We start from the raw sequence: 17,375 nt of genomic DNA, 5'->3' as shown, positions 1-17,375 counted from the left end.
GCAGGGTGGAGACGGAGCTCCTTGTTGACACAGGGCTGTGGTTCCTGGCTTCCGTGCAGGCCTTCCTGCCTCCTGCTCAAGGTAAGGTCCAAGGATAGTGGCAGTGCCCCGGTCTTTGTCCTTGGGTGCCTTTCCTGGGCAGCTGCCAGGAGATCCTGTCTCCCGAGGGAGACCAAGAGGGGGAGGAGCAGAAACAACCTACAGTCTGGGATTGTGCCCTTTCTTGGTGTGTGTGTGTGTGTGTGTGTGTGTGTGTGTGTGTGTGTGTGTGAAGAGTGGGAGTGTGGGGTGTTGACCACATACGTTCGTATAAGTTTGAGTGGGTGCACGCTCTGCTCATAGCGCTGTTAACATCATTCCATTGTTCTGCAAAATCTCTATTTGGGTAACTGGTCTGCTGGAACTTTGGAGGGTTTCAGTGAACACAACCTCACTCCTTTTTCTCCTCTGAAAATAAAGCATGCAATTGACAGAGGGGAGCCCACAGGTGTTCTGGCGACCATGGGGGAGGGGAGGGGAAAATGAGGACAGATATGAGTCTGTGGTCACTTTTGAAAGACCTGGCCCACTTGGAAAGATTGTGGGGCCCAGACTGGATGAGCAGGCTCTTGGCCATTCTCTCCACTAAGATTGCCCATTGTTGCCTTACCCTGGCCTCCTGGATCTGTCAGCAACTGCACTTGGCGAGCAGGGATACAGGACAGACAAGGGAATGGGGTGCAGATTAAGGGCAGAGGACAAGTCCTGGGAGGGCAGGGGAGGAGAGAGAACGGTGAAGAAAGTGGGCATCAAGGGTAGGTTGAGGAGAGGAGGACAGTCCTGGGGGAGGGGCAGAAGGAGGAAGGCTGAAAACAGGTTGAGGGCAGGGCAGGCTGAGGGCAGGGTGGGGAGGTCCAGAACAGGCTGGATGTAAAGGTAAGACTGAAGGACAGGTAGAGGGCAGGCCATTTCTTAGAGGCCCCTGAGCAGACAGGAAGGAGAAGGTGGCGGAGGAAGGCCTATTTCCCCGGGCTCCTTCTCCAAATGAAGCATCCACACCCCCACCATCCCCACAGAAAGAAAACTAAACTGTTCTCACGGCTGCGCAGAAAGAAGAACAGGTACCGCCGGGAGTGCAGTGCCATGGGCCTTCAGGCCCCGCCCTGACTGCGCATGCGCCTTGTGTCCTGTGCCCTGATGAAGGGCCCACTAACCCCTAACCTGCTGGTGTGTCCTGCTGCTTGGGGACATGTGTAAGAAGGGGATGGAGGACCTGGGATACCAGGGAAGTAGGCGGTATAGGGCAGGTGGTTTGATGGTTAGTGTAGCCCTGTTCTGTATACACCCGAATGTCTGACCGCAGCACACAGGTGGAAAAGGAACAGAGCGGGAACGAGGAGCCGCATCGCCTGTATTTCACATTGCTTTGTACTCTTTAAGGAGGCAAGTGCACCCCCATAAAACACGACCGCCCCAGGCCAGGCACCTGGGGTACCAGTTGTAGTGTCCTAGAATGTAGTAGGTCTTCACATGCCACCACTGTAGCTGGTTGCTTCATGTGGCTCTTGAGCAGGTGAGCTGCGTCCACTGTGCGGCTGGACGCTGCGCTGGTGATACTAATTTATTTAAATTAAGTAGACCCTTGGTGACTGGTGACTACCATCTTTTGCAAGCGCGGTGATCCCCTGCCCCTGTATGCCCGCTGGCTGGCTACAGGGCACATCCCCGACCCTGCGTGTCACCAAGTCCTGCTGCTCAGGACTTCGCACTCCCTCAGCCGTCACCTCTCTGCGGTGAACCCACCAGTCTTTATCCCAGCCAGCTCTGCCTGGCCATGTTTCTGCAGGGTGCGGGCTAAGTTGCGGAGGAACCCTGGGAAGGAAAGCGTAGAGGTAGTGAGGGCTCCCGCAAGTCTGTGCGGTGGGGAAGAGGCGGCGGCGGGAGGCGGCACAGGCGTTTGTGGATCAGGTTGGGGAGCAGGCTGGGCGAACAGGCTGCTGTCTGATGAAAGAGAGACTCACTTTGCCTCTAGGATGTTTGGCTTTGCTTGTGCTGTGAACATTGGGCATTGCGGCACAGGTGGGGAGGAGACTGGTCCTCACTCGGATACCCCTGCCTCCAAGACAAGCCCCTTACGAGCCACACGGGAGCATGGCCTGTCCTTTTATTTCCACTGTACACATGCGCAGGGTTCCATAAAGGGATTCACATGCACACTTAGGTTTCACATATGGGGCCATGGGGCACACAGCTCCCCGTGTGGACCCGTGGAGCTCACACATGCACACATAGCTCCATATGTAGATCCATGGAGCTCACACGTGTACACACAGCTCCCCGTGTAGACCCATGGAGCTCAAACATGTATACGCAGCTCTACATGTGGACCCATGGAGCTCATGCATACACACATGTAATTCTCCGTATGCACCCACCAGGTGCTCACAGGTTACTCCATGTCCTCTAGATCTTTGTCCTACTGATGTCACTCCCCCTTTGTCCGTCTTCTACAGTGACAGCGCCCCTGAAAAAGGGAACAAGAGCCCTTCACCTCCTCCAGATGGTTCCCCCGCTGCTACCCCCGAGATCAGAGTGAACCATGAGCCAGAGCCGGCCAGTGGGGCCTCACCTGGGGCCGCCATCCCCAAGTCCCCCTCTCAGGTAGGCACGTTGTTTGTCTCTATGTGCGTTTCACTTCTTCTCTTCCTCCTACTTTGCTTTTATCTTCTTCCCTTTCCCCATCATCCCTGCCTGAGCCAGAACAGGTTTTGAGCCTAAGGCTCTGCTCCATGGAGGACAGGTTCCGACCTCAGTCTGCATGGCCTACACAGAACCTCAGCTTTCTCAGGGGCCCTGGTCTGTTTCCCAACCATGGAAGTACAGAACCTCCCTTTCCTGTCTCCCTGTTTCCCTGACTCTTCACCTTTTTTTCCTCCCTAGATAGCTGCTCTGGGTTTTCAGCCCCTGCGTATCCAGTTTCTCTCGAGATCGGGAGGTCTTGCCCTTTCTCTGGCAGGGTCTGAGGAAAGAGTTCTCTCAGATGGTCTCACAAGGCCATCAAAGGAACAGAAAGAGAATGGGCTCAGTGAAGAAAGGTGGGGGTCGGAAGGACCATGGCCTCAGTCATCTTCATCCTGTCCTATTCTGGCAAGCCCTCTGGGCTTCTGCAGAGGTCCCTAAACTGGCAGCTGGGTGGGGTTGAAAGGAATGAGCCCTCTCACTTCCCTTCGTGGGGAAATGGACAGTGATGCCAAGAGGGGCTGTAAGAACCTGCATCTGGACAATGTACTGCCCATTGGTCAGGTTGGGTTCCAGGCCAGTGCTGGCTACACTTCCATTCATTAGGTCTTTTTCTCTGTCCCTGGGAAGTGGCTAGAAAGCAAGATGAGGGTCTCCTTCACCTGGTCTGCATACATGAGGTCCTTGTGGAGACCTAGTTCGGGCTGGCTTGCCTAAGGACAGCCTGAGCTGGGGTTCCTTTTGGGTAGTCACAGCCTAGGCAGGTGGAGGGAAGGTCTGTGGGAGGGCAGGAGAGGCACCATTTAACTCCAAGTTCCCGCCTAGGTAGGCAGGGTAGATCTTCCCCCAGTGGGCTATGGGAGCACATCAGGGCTACCCCCTTGACTTCTGTCTCCTCCCTCTTTCTGCTTTCTTTTTGCTCGGTGATTTTGGACCTCCTGTCTTGGCCTGTTCTCTTGGGGTGTCCTATCTTGGTGTCTGTTTAGGGGAGCAGTGACTCATTTGTTCTCCCCAGTGGCCTGGGTGGGGCCGTGGCCTGGGAGTGACTGACTAACTTAACCATGGCTTTGTCTCTGTCTCCCTGTGCCGTGCTCTGCCATGCCTCCCACGCTCCCCCCTTGCTGGCCCACAGCTCCGGAAAGGCCCACCCGTCCCTCCGCCTCCCAAACACACCCCATCCAAGGAGATCAAGCGGGAGCAGATTCTCAGCCTTTTTGATGACGCATTTGTCCCCGAGATCAGCGTGACCACCCCCTCCCAGGTCAGCCGTGTCCACCGCGGCCCAGTCTTCTCCCCTCATCTCACTCTTTCTCTCGGAGCATGCGTGGCCTTCCATCCTTCACCCCCAAACTCTGAGCTTCTTCTCAAGAGTCAAGAATTTGGCTGGAGAGATGGGCTTGGTACCTTCATCTTTGACCCATCCATTTCCTTTCTTCCATCATTCTTCTGTTATCATCCATCCCATCCATCAGAGCATGCACCATGGCTGGATAAGGGGATGTGACCATGACAGGTCTTCCCATTTCTCAGTGGTATGGTCAGCTTCGCAGTCATCTCACAGTGATTGATGCTAAAATGGGGACATGGAATGGTTGGGCAGCCGTGGGGTGTTTCCTAGTGCAGGTGACATTTGCTTGGGAAGGAGTCACAGAGTCACTGCTTTAGCTAGAGACAGCAGAAGTAGGCCAGAAGGATTAAGAGACAGGCTCAACTAAAGTGGTGCAGGTGGCTTGCAAAGGCAGGAACCAGGCAGAGCCCTGTTGGATACTATAATACCAAGATGCAGAGAGCCACCTGTCAGGGCTGCTGTTTTGTGTCAGGAAATACCCATCCTCAGATGGAGGTGCCTTTTGTGATGAACAAACAAACAAAACAAACAAACAAACAAACAAACAAACAAAACATCGTAAGACTGGAGGATGCTGACACAGAGTCAGACCAGCCTGGGGTGGTCAGTTCCTTGCTTCAAGCTGGCCTTAAGCCTCCTAGCCTTCCCTTTTGTGGAGGGGTTGCTAGAAAGCTTCCCAGGTGTCTCTAGCCTCTGCCTTCCCCACAACGTACCACCCTGATACCTGGAGGAGGGGGACAGGGTCTGAGGGCGGAGCGCGAAAGAGACAACTTGGATTGGAGAACGGTGGTCTCCACAGGGACCTAGAGAGGGTGTGCCCTCGGCTCCCGTGGAAGGACAGCACGGTGGCACCGAAGCCCCTCTCTGCAGGAAGGTGGTGCCGAGGCAGGTGGGTTGGGCAGTGTGGGAATGGGGCTGATAATCTTCAGGCTAGTTTGTTGCTGGGACCCTTCCCTTCCTGAGGGACCTGCCCGCACCTTGAGGTTACCCGGGCAGCTGACCAGCACGTGTTTAGATGAGAGAGAAGGGCTAGCCCAGGAGATAGCAGACGCCGGGCGGAGATGGTATAGATACTTACTGTGACATCTCGTTTGCTTTTCAAATGCCCCCCGTGAGGGCACATACCCCCTTTTCCTGGTGAGGGACCCAGTCTACAGCTTACTGCATGGCATGTGTCGGAGGGAGCCAGACAGTGGCCCGTCATGCTGCATGTGTATCTGTCCTCCCGTCTCCCATGTCATTGCATGCCTTGCCTGCTGCTGATATGTCCATCTTCAGGGAGCCGGGGCTACCAGACTGTCATGGGGTGGAACAGCATTTTGGGTGGTAGTGCATGAGTCAGGGTGGGGGTGGGGAGCTCACATCGTCCACAGTGCCTGGTGCCAACAGGTGTGATGTGGTGAGCAGCCTGTCCCCATTCATTCCGTTGGTCTTGCGTGGGAAGGAGTCATTTGCCACAGGCAGGACTGAGAGAAGACGAGTGAAGCCACTGAGTGCAGGCCTCCCCATATAGCATTTTGGCAATATTGCTGTCTGGGCTTGTTGTCTGACAAGTGTGGAAGGGGCAAGGCTGGTGGCTGTAGGACAGGGTTGCGGCATCAGACGGGTGGGAGGCACCTCACAGTCTTGAGGCCGTGACATCTCCGGCCCCACTTTCAGACAAGGCTGGACTGGGAGAAAAGAAGGGAAGCTCCTAAGGGTCAGTCTGAGTCCGCTCATTCTGGGAGTGGCTGCCCTTGGCTTGGCCCAACTGGAAGGGATCACATGTTCTCATGCTGCGGGTCGTCCGGCCCTTAGTGTCCCCAGGACTGTAGAGGCTCCTCTGAAGAGTCACCGGCTACATCACAAAGTTTCCAGCCTTTCTTGGGATGGACACAGGCCCGGGGCACCCTCTTTCAGAGTTGGGCTCCTGTGGAAAGCAAGTGGAAGTAAGAAGCTGCTGACCCCACCTTGTAGGGTAACAGTCCTCCTGCCATCCCCTAAGGGCTGGGGTTGGGGCACCCTGACCGTGTCCGTGCTTAGGCTGGGGTGAAGTTTTCCACGGCTCTGAGGAGAAAGCCCATAAGCCAAACAAGACTGCAGCTTCATTGAGTCAGCTTGTCCTCTCCCGGGCGCTAGTCGTACCCTCCCAGCCTCTTACCCTGGTTAGCTGCTACCGAGTTGTTTGAGGGGTCTCCCTCGCAGGGCTGGGGAGAGACACCTTCCATGATGTGCCAGCCTGGGGTACATCGGAGCTTTATATTGTTGGTGGAAGACTAGCTTCATGTATCCTGCTTGGCTGCAGCTGGGTTCCCTCAAAGGGAATCTGGAGGTAGCCGGGCCTGTCGTCTGCAGCTGTAAGGCAGGTATTCCAGGGCATCCATGGGATGCCATGCTGAAGCTGCCCTTGGCGCACGTACGCTGCCGAATCTTTCCGAATCCCTGGAGCTGGGTGGCAGTCCCAGAGGGTGACTTGGCTGGGTGTCAGTGTGAGGCCCTTGAGACTGAGGTAGGCATGTCCAGCCCAGGCCACAGCCTCGTGCTGCTCTTAATGCACAGGGGCAAGATCAGATGACCTTGTTGAGGGCAAAGGGCAGAGGAGATGGGCGTAATCCGATCCTGGCTGCTGAAAAAAAAAAAAAAAAAAAGCCTGGCCAGTTGTTGGATGTCCTAGTTGGGATCAGGTTTCTTCACATAGGTGGGAGAGTCTATTTATACTACTTTGTGTAGCTGTGGACAGTACTTAATCGTGTGTGTGTGTGTGTGTGTGTGTGTGTGTGTGTGTGAACTTGTTTTCCTCTGTGTGCACAAGGCATAGGCCCTACCTGTTACTAACTGCTTCCTTCCTCTGCTGCTGCCGCCACCAAGTTTGAGGCCCCTGGGCCTCTCTCAGAGCAGGCCAGTCTACTAGACCTGGACTTCGACCCCCTTCCGCCTGTGGCCAGCCCTGTGAAGGCACCCACACCCTCTGGTCAGGTTGGTTGTGCCCACCAATGCCCGTGGCCCGTCTGCCTCAGGACCAGGCCTTGTGCTTGTATGAGCCACATAGGCTCAAGTCTTTGGGGGTGAGGCCTTTTGCCCTGTGTCCTGTCCCTCAGCCCTCTTCACCTCCTTTGGATGTGGAGCAGGTGTGGGCTAGCTGGGGAACTCTCACTCAGGACACGTCTCGCAGCCTGTGGTCATTCCAGCATCCTGTCCCTGCATTAGCCGCCCTGAGCTGGGGTCTGAAGCCCTCAGGGCCTAGCTTGGAGCCTCCTGGGTTGGGGTGTTGGATTGTGAATGGGGCACCTGGGTGAGCTTGCTACCCCGTCTCTAACCTGTGAACTAACTCTGTCCTTTTCCTGTTACTGCTGCACTCAGCCAATCCCATGGGACCTCTGGGAGGTAAGCCGCACACTTCCTCTGTACCAGAGCCCTCACCGCTAGAGGCTGCTTTTCTGTGTACGAAGGCCCAATCTACCCAGTCTGCATATACCACACTCCCTTATCCATGCTCATCTGCACGGGGGGCCTGTGAGACATGGCCCCTTATCAGGACTGTAAGAATGGGCTCCTTGGTAGCTCAAGACCGGGTGCTCCATTGGTTAGGTTTCAGGTCTTGCTGGTGTTTACCTTGACAAGTAGCCAGACAGTCATCTAGACTAGTCAAACAGTCCTGACGACAGGGACAGGGAGGTATTGGAGGGCTGTTTTTCTGGGGACCCCGCCCCTGGGATCCCTAGACATGGAGATTTGGAGAGACACAGAGACTCACACTTGGAATGCGCCCAGCAATTGGTGATAATAAAACCTGGGTTCTGGGACACACTCCAGGAAGGGAGGCCGCCAGTGTGGCAAACAGGTGCTGCTGCGCCGCACAGCAGCCAGGACTCTGGAGACTCAAAGTTTTTTTTAAAGGAGCTTCATTCTGTAGAGTGCTGGCTGAGTTTGATTCTCAATACTCAGGTAAAAATCCCAGGCACTGGGCTGGAGAGGTCAGTGGTTAAGAGCACTTCCTGCTCTTTCAGAGGACTGGGTTCCTTGCTACCGACATCAGGTGGTGTGCAAACTCCTGTAATTTCAGTTCCAAGGGGTCTGAGGCCTTCTAGGCTCTGCCCGCCTCTGCACACATGCGGCAACACACACTTAGATAGGCAGGCACATACACACATACACGGAGAGAAAAATAGCAAATCTTATAAAAAGGTACCAGGTGTGGTACTACCATCTTGTAATCTCAGTACTGGAAGGCAGAGCTGGGGTGTGAGGGAGAGGAGGGTCTCTGGATCTTGCTAGCCAACCAGCCTAGCTGAAACCTAGTCTGTACACCAGGTTCAGGAGAGACCCTGTCTCAAAAAAAGCGAAGTAGGCAGTGACTGAAGAAGACAGACTAGATGGATGGGCCAGCAGCTCTGGCCTCCACACACAATATCTCACATGTAGTGGCAGGCAGGACTGGAAGAATGGGAGGCGGTTGACCCTACACAGCTCTGATCAGGCCGATACCCCAGGTCACATCCCTTTTGATGCGGGCACTCAAGACCACCCTCTCTCTGTCTCCCGCCCTTGTCCAATATGCCTTTCCCACCTGGCCTTCTCACCCCTCCCCCATCTTGGTGGCTTGTCACTAGCCCACAGAGAGTCAAGCTGGCATCCTGCCTTCCGGGGAGCCCACTTCTGCTGAGGGCACCTTTGCTGTGGCTTGGCCCAGCCAGACGGCTGAGCCAGGGCCTGCCCAAGTAAGTGCTCCCCTGTTCCCATCTGGCTTCTTCCCATCTCCATCTTCGGGGTCTAGCGAGGACAGAGAGCCAGAGGAAATGCGCAGTATGGACAGGGCCTGGCAGTCCCCGGGGTAGTGTCGCTAGGGGGAGCCGAGGGTGGATTCTCATGGCTCAAGTTACATCTACCCTCCCCTAGCTCTCTTACCGCAGAGAACTCCCCGCAACCCAAAGAGTGGGGGTGGGGCATTTTCAAGCACCCAACAGGTTATTTAGGCATTTCCCAGAATCTTCTTGGCCTGTCTTCATCGTAACCGTATTGAGCAGATAGCTCTCTTCGTGGCTGCCTTTGAGGAGGTGGAGGGCAGGAGGGTTGAGGAACTAGGGTCCAGCGCTCAGCAGTGGCTGAGTCTGAGCATTGACAGAGGTTAGCCCGTGGTGGAGCCTTTGCTGTGGTCTACTGTAGAGTGCTGGCACTGACGCCGTATCTTTGCATACATGGTGGGTCCAGGCCATCCATCAGGCTCCAGTGAGGGGCCAGCGTGGCTGGCAGAGTGGCAGGACAGGGCGGGGTATTTAGAGGGAAGGGCCTGTAAGGCAGAGGTGGGGGCAACATTCATGGTAGTGTACCCCTCACGAAGGTGCAGACCGTTCTCTCTACACACTCTGACACGCTCGCCGCTGCGTGTCAGCCAGCGTTTTCTCTCTAGCTGCCTCCTGTGCAGGGATGGCCTGTCCTGCGGGATGCTCCTGGATTGTGAGAGGCACATTTCCAGGCCAGCCAGGCCAATACCTGTGGTCCTCCCACCTGCACGCTGCCCTCCTGTGGTGCGTCCTGGACGTGGCTGGCACCCTGCTCTGAGTCTGACCCCTTGCTGGCATTTTATGTTGCAGCCAGCAGAGGCCTCCGAGGTGGTGGGTGGAGCCCAGGAGCCGGGGGAGACAGCGGCCAGTGAAGCAGCCTCCGTAAGATGGCAGGGACCATGCCCTGTTTTTTCTTCCCCCTGCTGTCTGTCTGTCCAGTGCTGTCTGTCTCTGCCTGCCTGCAGCCTCCCTGTGTTCCTCACCCATCCTGGCACTATCCTGGAAGAGCACAGGGCAGGGTAGTTTGGCACTGGACGTGAACACGTCTCCTTCCCTCCCCGTGGCCCTGGCTTTCCCAGAGCTGCCATTGCTGCAGCTGACTCATCCCCTGTCTCCAGAGCTCTCTTCCGGCTGTGGTGGTGGAAACCTTCTCAGCAACGGTGAACGGTGCCGTGGAAGGCAGCGGTGGGACTGGGCGCTTGGACCTGCCGCCCGGCTTTATGTTCAAGGTGAGCTTAGGCTAGCTAACCCTGCAGCCTTTGTCCCAGGTGCCTTGGGAGCCAGGGTCGCCCTTGTTGACAGACTAAGACATTCAGCCCAGGAGACTGTGGCTCACTCAGTGTGTAGCCCTGAGTCATGGGGACACAGCCCCCTGACACGCTCTCCCAACTCTTGCAGGTGCAAGCCCAGCACGACTACACAGCCACTGACACTGATGAGCTGCAACTCAAAGCTGGCGACGTGGTACTGGTGATCCCTTTTCAGAACCCAGAGGAGCAGGTGAGCCAGGGTGTGAGCCAGGGTGTGAGAATCCTTAGGCTGATGCAGTGGTGGGCGTTGCCAGCAGGGGGCGACAGAGCCCCACAGTAGCAGGGCATGTCTAGCTTGCCAGTCACTTGTGGCTGGCTCCCTTTCCTTCATCCTATTTCTATTCCTCTCCCTGTCCCACTCCCGTCTTTCCTCCTCATTGATCCCCTCTGTCCCTGCCTCTCTTGTCTGTTGTACTACATTTCCTTTCTTCCACGTGCCCTGCCAACTTTCTGCATCTAAGTTTCTTTCTTGTCTTTGCCATGCTCTTGGCCTCGAGGCTGCCTGCCTACAGTGACAGAGCACCAGGCTCACATTGGCCTTCTGGGCTGGCTTCACTCTGTATGGCTGACCTCTCACCCTGAGTAGGTGTGGGCTGAGCTGTAGGGAGAGTTCCCCTGTAGCTTGTGTTTGTTCGTGTGTGTGTGTGTGTGTGTGTGTGTGCGTGCGTGCGTGCGTGTGTGTGTGTGTGTGTGTGTGTGTGTAGTTTTTGTCCGTTAGGAGGCATCTACCTTAAATTTTTGAGATAGGGTCAGCCTGTCTCCACTTCTTCAGTGCTGGGGTTCAATATATGCCCCTACTTCTGGCTTTTTATATTGGTTCTGGGGTTGGAACTCAGACCCCCTGATCTTTGCTAACTGAGGAAAGATCGGAATTCCAAGACCATTCTCAGCGGCATGGTAAGTTGCCGGCCAGCCCCAAATACGTGAGACCTTGTCAGAGTCTCATGTTTCAAATAAATTTTAAAGGACTTGCTAACAGAGCCAGTTCTCTAGCCCCATCTCCTGCTGCTTCTAAAGCCCTGACCACCTCAGTAGGTCTTTCCTAGCGGGATGGGATTTTGAGAAGTGTAAACCCCGGGCTCCATCCAACAAGGAGGTTGTATATGGGTCCTGGAGGCGTTGAGCGAGGATATATACAAGGCCGGTAAAAACGCAGCAGTCTATAACAGTGCAGATAATGACAGAAGGGAATTGCAAAGACCCAGGCAGTTGCCAGGCGGGGTCCAGCTTTGGGACAGCCACCATAACTCCAGCTGTGAGGTGAGGTCTGCAGAGAAAACCCTTGTGGGGGCTAGTGCTGAAGGAAAACAGCAAGTTGGAATTGGAGGGCATGAAAGAATGGATTCGGGACCTGCTAGCAGCATGACCTGTGGCCTGTGGCTCGAAGCTATGGCTGCAACCCAACAGAAGATGGTAAAGTTATTTAAAACACCGTGAGACTCTGACTTGCGCTGAGACAGGGTCTCGTGTATCTGGGGCTGGCCTGGAACTTAGCATGCAGCTGAGAATGGTCTTGGAATTCTGACCTTCCTGCCTCTACCTCCAGGGTACGGGTTTATTTTTCTTTTTAATTTTTTTATTTATTTTTACTTTTTCAACTTGAACGGTTCTTCGGCATGAGTTTTGTAGGCGATGAGCAGCTGCCCCAGTGTCTAAATGTTCAACACAGCTGCTGGAGGTTTTACTTTTTTTTTTTTTTTATCACTTATTTGTATGTGTGCTTGTGCTCGCGCTCGCGTGTGTGTGTTCGTGCCTGTGTGATCACGCTTGCATGCCTGTGACGAAGCCCGTGGGTGGAGGTCAAGGAGCACCTAACACAAGTCCTTTCTCTCCCTCCACCATGAAGACCCAGGGCTCTAACACAGGCTATTAGGCTAGACAGCAGTGGAGCCACCTCACATGGAACCACTTCCCTCTTGGTTTTCCTTTTTCCCACGCTGGGTGTTGTATCAAATCCAGGGCCACCTACATGCTCTACCGCCACATTGTATTTTTTATTTTGGGTCAGGATCTCGCTTAATTGTCCCCAGGTAACCTCGAACTCACTGTAGTTTGGTCTGGCCTTGAACTTGAGATCATCCTGTCCCATCCCCCACCTCCAGAATAGGTAGGCGTGAGGGCGTGTGATAACAGGTCTGACTAGAAGCTCTTGACTGCTAGCACTTCCAGAACCGTCTGGCTGTTCATAGAAGTCTGAGGACTTGGGAGGACAGTTGGGGTCCTCTTGGAAGTTGTTAGGGTTTCAGAATCCCAGTTCCAGGGAGACACACAGGACTCAGAAGACCCTCCAGGTTTCTTAGAGTTGACAGAGCACTTGGCTGAAGGAAGTTTCAGCCTGTGGGGAGGGAGGGAGGTGCAGAGAGGGGAGAAGTAGGGATAAGAGGAGAGGAGAGGAGATGGTCTGTTGGGACAAGGGAATGTGTCCACGATCACCTGACATCAGGCTGGACTATCAGACACCATGTCAGCTTATATTTATGGCTGAGGCAGGTGTTCTAAGTTCGAAGGACTGCTGGGAGGAACAATGGTGTAGTTAGCACGTGACAGCTGTCATCTGTCACTGTCTATAGCCTGGCTTCACTTAGGACCCCATCCCAGAACAGGGAGAGACTCTAGGCTCTTGTAAGAGCTGTGAGAGAGGGGCAGCTGGGTGTGGCCGGTCCTGGCCCTTTGCTGTCTCAAGGGTCTGGGTTCTAGGAGGGACGCATCTGTGGATAGAGGTGGACCGGGACTGAGGGCGTGGTTCAGGCCTAGATCAGTGCAGCGCCCAGGCACAGAGGGTTCATCGCAGCAGGCAGGCTGGCTCCTCCCAGGTCTGCTGGGGTCTTAGCGCACTGGGGGGTGTTGTGGGGTGTCACTCATGCTCTGTTGGTCTCAGGATGAAGGCTGGCTCATGGGTGTGAAGGAGAGCGATTGGAACGAGCACAAGGAGTTGGAGAAATGCCGGGGCGTCTTCCCGGAGAATTTCACAGAGCGGGTGCAGTGACGGCCGAGCCCTTGCAGCCTCCGGTGTGTGAAGAACACCTCCCCCGCCCCCCCCCCCCCCGAAGATGTGTGCTTTTCTTTTCTTTGTTTTTCTTCCTCTCTTTTCCGTTTGTGTTTTGAAACTCTTGAAGAGTGTCGGGAAGTTGGGGAGCGGAGACCTAAGCCAAGGGGTGTACCCTCCAAGATGAGGTGGTTTTCCAAAGAGCCGTCCAACCCGTTTTCAAGTGGACTTCTCCAGTGTTCCCGAAGCTGCTGTGTCCCCCCTAGCTGAGTTCCCGGTGCCCGCATGTTCAGGGCGGGCCGGGGGCGCAGAGCCACCGCCGCTCTTGCCTGACGCTTGGCCGCGCCACCGGGCAGGGCTTGGGTCCTCTTCTGGCAGCTGCCGTGGGCGGGACCTTCACACCGGCCCAGCCTGGTCCCGCTCTGCAGACCATCCGTGTGCTGTTTGAAAAAAAGCCCTAGTGTTCAAAATGCAGCGAAACAAACAAACAAAAAGAAAGAAAAACCTGACAAAACCACCCGGGACAGTGCACGTGTCTTTCTTCGCCTCTGTTGTGTGAGGGGGCCCCGGGCCTCCTGAGACCTTTTCTATTGCTGGTGCTGGGGGTGGAGGACTCTGCATGGATGCCACCTCCCCGCTCCCCGGGCCTTCCACTGGTGGTGGGTTAGAGGGCTAGTGATGGACGCTCTCTGCGCACTGTCCTAGGTGACCTTATGTAGCACACGTCAGCGCTTGGGGGGGGGGGGGGGAATGGATGCCTGGACAGCATTCAGTGGATGTGAGCACCAAGGCTTCAGGAATCGAGGGAAGCTGCAAGGGGTGGTGGCCTGTGATGTTGGCCTCAGACCCCACGGGGAGCCTGAGTCCAGCTGGGGAGGAGCCAGGGTAGAAGGTGGGCCAGCTCTGGGGTTGCTCCTCTCCGCCCTCTCCCCGTGGCCCCTCTGGACATGAGCAGCTGGAGAAGCGCAGTGCCCAGAGCAGCCTAGCCTCCAGTGAAGGCCAACTGGGCATCTCCAGAACTTGGGTTTAGAATGAAGTCCCTGTGCCTTGCCACAGGTGACTGGACTGCTTTGCCGTTAGTTCCAGCTTGAGCCTTCTTTAGGTGATAGGTAGAGCCAGGTACGTCAGAATAACACTGTTGGCAGGGGTGTCCAGCCTGCAGCCTGTGAGCTCCTAACACCCCAGGAGAGCTGTGAATGTGGCCCAAGATGAAATGATAGTGTGAGATTTCTTTTGTGAACTTCTCCGGTAATTCGGTCCATGGTTCTCAGGGCAAGACATGTCTCTTGCCCTGACATCAGGCGATTGGGCACTCCCGTAGAACACATTCATTTCTAGTCACCTGCACAGGAAACTCCTAGCTCTCCTCCTTCCTTTCCCCGTGTCTTTTCCCTTGGGGTCTTGGTTTTGGAGCCCAGACCTGAGTCCAGGATGCCAGCTGTATGGGGGAATATAGCCAGTGTCCTCAGTGTGGAAGATTTCCAGTCGTTTTCACTAGAAACTAATAAAATTAGAAAGTATTTGCATTAGGTTTTACGATACTCCAAGATTCAATGATACGACATTAGGGTTTCTTGTCGCCTAACACCCAATCTCCCCCCCCGCCCCCCCGCCCAAGAGCTATTTATATAGCCCAGGCTGACTGTGATCCATCCGACTCAGCTTCCTGGTCCTGGAATTATAAGCCCGTCCCACCATACGTGATGGTGGCGTGTACCTAGGAGCTGGGTGTTGCTAGGTGCCTGTCATCAGGGGATTCAGAGCCAGGCAGTGTGTATTAGTTACTTGTCTCATTTCTGCAACAAACTACCTGGTTGAAAAAAAAAAAAAAAACTTAAAGAAGGTTTATTCTAGCTCACAGTTCCAGGGACTGCAGTCTGTCACGTGGGGAAGGCATGGTGGTTGGTAGGGCAGGAAGTGTCTGGTCACTTACATCAGAGTCAGGAAGCCCAGCAGGAGGGATGCTGGTGCTAAGCTTCTGTTCTCTATTCAGTCTGGGACCTCAGCTCGTGAAACACAGCCACTGAAGAGAGCAAGTCTTGTAACGGATTAGTTAAAAGTGGACCAGACTTTAAGACTTGCAGTGCTGAAACCGCTAGAGGGGGATATGGGAACGACTTCAAGATACCACGGAAGCAAGAAACGGGACTATTGAAGTGGGAGCTTTTCTGCTTGTGGGGCTGGCGGGATGGCCCAGTGGTTTCAGAGGATCTGAGTTCAGTTCCTAGCACATAGAAAGGAGTTCAAACTGCCTATAAGGCCAGCCTCTGCCTACACTTACATATGCACACACACACACACACACACACACACGGAAATTAAAATTATTTTTTTTTAAAGTTTCTGTTCATCAAGGGGATTATCCCCAGAGTAAATAGTCTATAAAATCAGAGAAAGTCTCTAATAGCGAAACCTCAGGTAGGGGATTGATATCTGGAGTATGTGAAGAACTGTAGAAATTAAATACCAAACCCACGAAACCAAAAGTGAACAAACAAACAAACACAAAACAACTCAAGCTGCTGAGGGGAAAAAAAGGGGATGTATGTACTAAAGACAGTTCCTAAGAGAACACAAATAGCCAATAGATACTTTAAAAAAGTACTAAACATCCTTACCCACCATGAAAATACAAATGGAAAGTTCCTTAAGATTCCATCCCTGCGCCTGTGAGTTGGATGGCTCAGTGGTTAGGGCACTTGCCACAAAGCCTGATGACTTATGTTTGATCCTTAGGACACTCACGTGATAGGAGGAGAACCAGTCCCTGCTCACTGACCTCTGGCCTCTGAGTGCACACTGGGGCACCTGTTCCTCCACCTTCATTTCATTTCCTCCTAGTCAGGGTGGTTGAGGTCGAGAAAGCAAATGCTAGCGAGGATGTGTGGGCAGAGCACTCCTCAGCAGTGTGGTGCCTACGGCCATCATGGAGATCAGCAGGGAGCTTTCTCACAAACTTAAAAACAGAATCATGCAACCTATACGCCTCCTGGGTGTAACTGCACAGCCATGTTTGATGTTGGATTATTCACAGTGGTCGGGAAGTAGCAGAAGAACAGATAATCAAACTATGCTCTACAGACACAGTGAAATTTAATTCAACTGTAATATATATATATATGAAACGGGGTGGCTCTGCAAAGCATATTAAGCGAGCTAACCCAGACTCGGGAAACAGAAAGGAAAGCACACCACCCTTTTGGGAGGAGGCGCAGGTGCACTGTGAGCTGAGGCTGCCCGGAGCCTGAGTGGTGAGGCGGTGTGGCCATCTCCCTGCATCATCAGGGCTTCCTGACCACGAGCAACCTGAGGCAAACCAGCCTGGCTTTTTTGGGCAGCGTGAACAGTTGGTTAAGTGATGGAGCACAGGAGGCAGGTCTGTACAATCCCCAGCAATAAGAAAAAACAAACAAACAAACAAACAGATGACGAGGCCCCTACCTCTGGGGTCTGGGGCAGGTGTTAGACACTCCTACACTCTGTTAGCTGTTAGGCGGCGTCGCTCAGCACCTCCTGTGCAGTAATCAGGATCTGGGTTCAGAAGACGAACGAGAAACGATCAGGGGTGGTGTACACCTCTATTCCCAGGCCAGGAAAGTGAGGACAGAGGGATTCATTTCTGGGGCTTCCTGGCTTGCCAGTTTAGTCCAATTGGCAAACTTCAGGTAAAAATGGAAGATCCCGTCTTAGAAGAACTAGTTGGCTAGGTCCTCAGGAACGACTTTGAGGGTGAATTATGGCCTCCACGTGCACACGTGCACACTTAAATGTGCACCTGTGCACACACAAACATGTATGCAACACATACACATAAGCAAAAGAAATCAGTGTTGTGCCAGATGGCTTGAGGTGTAGTTTAAGCATGCCTGATGATCATTTTCCTGTAAACAAGCAAAGATGCTAAGGGATAGGATAATTCGATTCCCGAATAGCAGCCATTGGACCCTCTCAGTTTGCTTGCTCTCCGGAGTAAAAGAATTGCTAAACAGCTAGCGCCAGCCATTGAGTCCTGCAAGTACTGGCTCGGGGAGGTTTGGACCAGACCTTTCGTCGTCCAGAAGCTTTGAGGAACTCTAGCTTGCACCCCCTTGTGGTCTAGCTGAGGAACTGCTACAACTGGGACTTTGTGGTTAAGACTGATCAAACCTAAGTCGCTGAGGCTGTGACTGATTTGTCGAAGAGGAAAAATTGTGGTTAATCCAAAACAGCACTTCTCAGCTGCTGAGGCTCCGGGACTGAGTAGGTTCCCTGGG

The 17,375-nt window shown here is 54.1% G+C and overlaps 1 protein-coding gene across 9 annotated transcripts in view; it reads left to right on the top strand.

Annotated features, from left to right (window-relative positions):
* The window catches only part of Bin1 (bridging integrator 1), a 57,628-nt gene extending 43,989 nt beyond the window's left edge, over positions 1-13,639 (top strand). For 2 of the 9 annotated variants that reach the window (XM_055625486.1, XM_055625487.1), the window contains 9 exons: positions 2,493-2,640; positions 3,851-3,979; positions 6,914-7,021; positions 7,406-7,429; positions 8,656-8,763; positions 9,637-9,708; positions 9,945-10,055; positions 10,225-10,326; positions 13,015-13,639. In XM_055625486.1, the coding sequence (XP_055481461.1) occupies positions 2,493-2,640; positions 3,851-3,979; positions 6,914-7,021; positions 7,406-7,429; positions 8,656-8,763; positions 9,637-9,708; positions 9,945-10,055; positions 10,225-10,326; positions 13,015-13,122 (910 nt within the window). In that variant the 3' untranslated portion in view covers positions 13,123-13,639. The remainder of the gene's footprint in view (positions 1-2,492; positions 2,641-3,850; positions 3,980-6,913; positions 7,022-7,405; positions 7,430-8,655; positions 8,764-9,636; positions 9,709-9,944; positions 10,056-10,224; positions 10,327-13,014) is intronic. The other 7 variants (XM_055625489.1, XM_055625490.1, XM_055625491.1 and 4 more) reach the window with 4 other exon arrangements.
* Positions 13,640-17,375: the final 3,736 nt, after the last annotated feature.

This window comes from Psammomys obesus, unplaced genomic scaffold (assembly GCF_907164565.1).
Source record: "Psammomys obesus unplaced genomic scaffold, mPsaObe1.curated_primary_1811, whole genome shotgun sequence".
In the NCBI taxonomy this organism is placed as follows: Eukaryota; Metazoa; Chordata; class Mammalia; order Rodentia; family Muridae; genus Psammomys; species Psammomys obesus.
This window is presented reverse-complemented; position numbering and strand designations above follow the sequence as displayed.